The sequence below is a fragment of the Otolemur garnettii genome, unplaced genomic scaffold (genome assembly GCF_000181295.1).
Source record: "Otolemur garnettii isolate 467f Iridium unplaced genomic scaffold, OtoGar3 scaffold00241, whole genome shotgun sequence".
In the NCBI taxonomy this organism is placed as follows: domain Eukaryota; kingdom Metazoa; phylum Chordata; class Mammalia; order Primates; family Galagidae; genus Otolemur; species Otolemur garnettii.
Genome location: NW_003852636.1, coordinates 479,428 through 485,207, shown reverse-complemented (window position 1 = coordinate 485,207; position 5,780 = coordinate 479,428). Strand labels below are relative to the sequence as shown.

The 5,780-nt window shown below is 44.1% G+C and overlaps 1 protein-coding gene across 1 annotated transcript in view; it reads left to right on the top strand.

Moving 5' to 3' along the window:
* Positions 1-1,759: 1,759 nt before the first annotated feature.
* Positions 1,760-5,780, top strand: part of OPHN1 (oligophrenin 1) — a 443,853-nt gene continuing 439,832 nt past the window's right edge. The window contains exons 1-2 of the mRNA XM_003802239.2: positions 1,760-1,775; positions 1,901-2,058. Of these exons, the coding sequence (XP_003802287.1) occupies positions 1,905-2,058 (154 nt within the window). The 5' untranslated portion in view covers positions 1,760-1,775; positions 1,901-1,904. The remainder of the gene's footprint in view (positions 1,776-1,900; positions 2,059-5,780) is intronic.

Genomic DNA, 5,780 nt, shown 5'->3' with positions numbered 1-5,780 from the left:
AGAGTGAGAGTGAGGTAGTGTTAAAGACAAGGGAAGGGAGGTATTTAGCCAAAGGATGTAGACATCTTCTAGAAGCTGCAAGAGGTAAGAAAATGGATTTCCCCCTCGAGTATCCAGATGCCCTTCTGACATCTTGATTTTAGCCCAGTGAGGCTCATTTCTGACTTCCAGAACTGTAACATAAGTTTATATTGACTTAAGCCGCCACATTTGCAGTAACTTGTAGCAGCAACAGGACACTAACAGAGGTGGTTTAGCCTTTGTTATTCTGTTTACAACTACAATCTCCATCAATTCTGGCTTCTCTTGGCCTTCCATGAAGGGCAATCTAGTCTAAACACTTCTGCAAAACCAAAGTGGTTCTTTTTACCTATGTACACACTATTTTTCAGTTTTTGAGCCTCTAGCTACTCTTAATCTCAACAAAGCTGCTTTCAAGAGCAGCCCTGGTTCTCCTAAAATAGAAAATGAACAAGAGGACTCATTGCTAAGCTGCAAGACAATTTATAACATTCTCTACTTACATTTTCCCCTTACATATGGTAAATAATATGCTTTAATTATCAGTTTATGCAATTATTTGGGTCACAAAATCCATGCACTGAGGTCCTATTCAGGAAAAAGTTAACTTCAGTTTACAGCCTCCCTTTCTTTGGTAGGGAGTTCTGAGCCTAATAAACTCTACAGTAGGAGTCAACCCTTCAAGTATAAGGCCCATGGGAATTAGAGCGCTTATTCTCCAAGCGGGAGAAATAGAAAACTGTAGAGGGGAAAAAAACGGTAGGTTCGAGGGGGGCTGGTAAGAAGCTAAGAAAAAAGAATCCACAACTCAGACGAATAATGACAAGTGAGACACAGCCTCCCATCATCTAATTTCTCCTGGGTTCTGGCTCTAGTTCCAGAAACTTTCCCCACAGACTCCATTGTTGCCCACCTGTCCTTGGGGCTGTCCCCCGCCAGCTAGCCTGGGGCAGGCTGGGAATGCTGTTCTGGGAGAGTAACCGCCCTAGCGGGGCGGTGGGGGAGATCACAGGGAGGAGTCATGGGGCGTGAAAACGGAAAGACTACATCTCCCAGGCCGCCACGCTTTCCAGCTGGAGTCCTAGGGCGCTGACTGCTCCCCGGTTTCCGCAGGGAAGCGCTGGGCCACCGCAGCTATTGTGCGTCGGGCCATCGCTCTCCTATTCCAGCTCCGGTATCTGTGGAGGAAGCCTAGGTTTCATCACCGCCGCGGCTAAACCCTCTGGCGGCAAACAGAACACAGGTCGGCTCCCTGAGACAAGGAAGAATTCCCAGCAGCCGGCGGGCCCTGGCAAAGCAACCCTTGGGTACAAGGAAGAGAGTTGAAGAAGGAGCCCGAGTACTGGGGCTTGGCGCTCAGGCTTTGCTGGGGCGGGGCGGGCCCAGGCGCTGGCTTTCAGAAGGGGGAGGGGACAGTGCAATCTGGGTTGCCGGCGGAGTTCCATAGAGGAAATCTGCTAAGCTCCAGAACGAGGAGAGGCTGCCCCCTGTCCTGGCGCCCATCCCCTCCTACACCCTGGGCTGACCGAAGTATTACGTTTGTAATTGCTCAGGAAGGATCTGGCTAGTTTCCGGAGGTTACCCGGGCTGCAGCTTTTGCTGCCTATCAGGGGGAGCGATGCTTAGGGGGTATTCTGCTTGCTAGGCAGCACTCTGCCGGGATCCAACTGCAATAGTTAGCTCAGCCTGTCCCCAACTGCAGGACCGCTTGTTCTCCTACCAGCCAGGGCTCCCCAGGAGTCGCACTGGAATAGGTACCTATCCTCCAAAGGGAGGGAGGATAAGTGGGTCTTGCTCTCAGTTCATCCGGTTTACTTCTCCCACTCTGCCACTGATGCTGTTGGTCTTTGTGTCTTTCCTCTTTCTCCTACGCCATCAGAACCATGGGGCATCCCCCGCTGGAGTTCAGCGACTGCTATCTGGACAGCCCGGATTTTCGTGAGAGGCTTAAGTGTTATGAGCAGGAGCTGGAGAGGACCAATAAATTCATCAAAGATGTGATCAAAGATGGCAACGCACTTATCGGCGCTATGAGAAGTAAGTGGAAGGCTTAGATGAGCTGTTTCCCTGAGTTAGTGGCTCTGGCCTTTAAGCTTTTCCCCTCCCTGGGGAAGGGAGGTTGCTGGATGACTCCCAGCCGCGGTCTCTGAGGCCAATGTGAGTGAGGACAGTAGAAGTAGGAAGTAGTGGATACAACCAGAACTTTTGGATTTTCTCTTTGTTGGCTTTGATCTTATAAAATAGGATTTGTAGTTTCGCCAGGAACCCTCTTGCTTGTAATTATCCTTACTTGACTGTTCGTTGTTCTGGAGGAACAATTTGCCTGTACTGTCAAACATGTTCAGCACCCTTTTCTGGGGCAAGGTGGCTTCTAAGCTGACCAAGGAACTACCTCAGCACCTCCTAAAGAATTGGGAATTAAGGTCAGCAGCTTAATAATGATTTTGTGTTGGCCTCTGGTTTTTATAGTTAAGTGTAGGGGCAATAAAAATTCCCTATGGCAAGTTATTTTCTAAGGAAAGCACCTATATACCCCAGCAACATTTTTCTTTAACATACTGAGGTATGTTAAAGGTCAAGGTCAGTCTAAACTCAGGATTATGGGATGGCTTCACAGTCCTGAATTCTGCTTAAGAGTGAAAAAAAAAAAAAGATCTGCCTGCTCTCTGGAACAAGGAGCCCAGTCTCTAGGGCGTGAAATGTAAGGCTAGGGTTAGGGGCAGAGGGCTGAGGAAACTTCACCTAGCTTGGCTGTCTCAGTGGTCACCTGACAGACTGACTCAGCTATGGGATGCTTCCTCCTTCCCCAACTATGTTTTGGGGTTTTGTTTCTGCTGGTTGGCGGGAGGCTTGGAATAAAAAAAAAGAATAATAAACATCCCCAGTGAGAGTGTAGGCAACCCTACCCTTTGTGCCAAAGTATATATCCAGAAGAATGGAGGGCAATGATTGGGTGAACTGATAATTTTTTTCTCTTGGCTGAAAGATGATTGTGAAAAATAAAGTCAAAGTCATTGGCAAATATGTCGTGAGTGCTTACACCTTTGTTTCCAGTGGATTTATCTACAAAATATTGTGTCTAAGACCAGTGTGGGTACCTTCTTAGTCAGATGCAGCCAACTAAGAGCAGAGAGAAGGGCTTAGAAGGGGCAGAGTGATGATAACTGCTACCAACTGGTATTTCTTATGCAGCTCTTCTGGTTTGTTCCTTGGCGCCTCCATTCCCTACACATGTTATCTGTTCACTTTTGGTCAGACTATATAAACTGTACAAGTTCCTGCAGGTCATTTGATTTGAGTTAGATCTTTTAATGGTTTCTCCTATTGTGGCCTGACCAAGAGTAAACTCCTGGTAGCACCTTAAAGATGGGGTGTTTGAAATGCTGATCCTTATAGTCTTTGAGTTATGTCTCCCCTTAGAAGAGTTCATTGAGAGGTTAAGGATATGCAGGTTGTACTACAAAATTAGAAAGGTGAGGGTTCAATGAAAGGAAGAGGGGGAATATTTGGGCTTTTTCTTTGGTTTTGTTTACTTATTACAATAAACTGCTTGGTGCAGTATCCACAGTCAAACCAAGTTTATCATAAGCCCTAGGAGGGTAATGGCTTTGTGAAGTGAATGGTTAGCTGAAAATGTATGTGCAAAAAATGACTGGCTAAGGCATATAAGAGAGATTAAGATTTCTATGAAAAAAGGTTCAATAAAACATTTGGGGGATGGCTTGGTACCTATAGAACAGTGGTTATGGCGCTGGCCACATACACCCAGGCTGGTGGGTTCGAACCTGACCTGGGCCAGCTAAACAACAGTGACAACTGCAACAAAAAAAGAGCCAGGCATTGTAGTAGGTGCCTGTAGTCCCAGCTACTCGGGAAGCTGAGGCAAGAGAATCGATTTAGCTCAAGAGTTGGAGGTTGATGTGAGCTGTCCATGCCATGGCACTCTACTGAGGGTGAGATAGTGAGACTCTGTCTCAAAAAAAAAAAAAAAAGAAAGAAAATTTGGGGAAGGGCCAAAGTTTTGTAGGCAAGGGGAGGTAGTGGTTTTTATTTTTTTGTTTTTGTTGTTTATTTTATTTATTTATTTCATGTATATATGTGTGTATATATATTATTTTTTGAGACATAGTCTTGACTCTCTACCCTGGGAACAGTGTCATGGCGTCATCATAGCTCACAGCAACCTCAAGTTCTTGGCCTCAAGCCATCCTCTTTGGCTCAGGTTCCCAATTAGCTGGGACTACGGTCGCCCACCATGATGCCGGCAGTTTTTTTCTATTTTTAGTAGAAATGGGGTCTCAGTCTTGCTCAGGCTTGTATTTGTTTTTATTTTTTTCAGGTAATATTTTTATTCTTTCCTTTTTTTTTTCTAAGTCTAAAAGTGGTAAGAGTCAGCAATTTTGCAGGTTGAAACCTTTGCATGAAGACATCCTGGGCCAGGAGCTCCTTGATACTTACAATTTTCTGTGTCTTACTAACATAGAAAGCTAAAAATAGGACAGGTAGAAACAAAAGCCATCGGCTAACTCATGGTCCATTTCTTTCTTTTCAGTTACATGGATTGTAAAAGCCTGCCTAGCTAGAGGCAAAGGCTGGGTGTTCCCCACTGCCTTGACCACATTAATGTTTATACTCCCACTTTGCTTCCTCACACTATGCCAGCTGGGCAACTTTCTGAGAGTAGGTAGGGTGGAAGCAAAACAAAGATATGCTCTTGTTTTGTGTGGAGGAGGAAAGAAAAGGGAGCAGTGGAATTGGAGTTAGAAGATTGGGTTTATAGTCTTGGCTTCACTATCTTGGGATCTGACAAAAATTATTTCATCTGTAAAATGGGAGTAATTATACCCATCTCTCAGGGTTGTTGTGAGACTCAAAGGAATTAATAGATTATGAAAGTGTTTTGCAAATGGAAATGGCTAAATAATGGAAGTTGTTAATGCATCTTTAGGTTACTAATGTATCTGTTGGTGAATGTGTAATTTTCAGTAGGTGTCTGAAGGGAAATGCATAAGCAGAAATAGTTGGAAGCAGAGACTTTTTTTTTTTGTTTTTGGCTGTGATCTAGTTGGAAAATGTCACTCCCTACAATGGCATGTGTCAGCAATGAATTTTGTATTTATATGTGTGGATCTGTTTTGTCATTTGCAGTCTGGCATTGAAAGGCAGGAAGAATGATTGATACCTTTTTATTTAACTAATTAAATGGACCATCACATCAAGTAGCTACTATTTCTTGGAAGCAGTGAGACTAGATGTACTGTGCTGCAAAAATCAGCTACAGTTTTTCTTGAAGTTGTTAACCCAGGCAGAACTTGATTTCCACATTTTATCCTGCTTGTGTCTGATTTTGTACAAAGCTCTAGATAAAGCTTTAGTTACAACTGTGTATGATTATTTAATTCATTAAATGTAGGTCCTGTTTCAATATTTTGATTTACTTAGCTCTGAGCTCTGAGGTAATTGATGTTATGAATAATAATTTTTTATTGTATATTAATGTAAGGGTACATTTGATTAGATTGCATTGTTAGCATTTGTTACGATGTAATGTCCAAGTTGTAGTTGAGCTCTTCACCCAGGAGGTGTGCCATATACCTCTACATTGTACCTGTTAGGTGGAATAGTCCCAAGTCCTTTCCCCCTCCCCCTCTCCCCCATTCTTTGTTTTTTTTTTTTTTTTTTTGAGACAGAGCCTCAGCTGTTGCCCTGGGTAGAGTGCTGTGGCATCACAGCTCACAGCAACCTCCAACTCCTGGTCT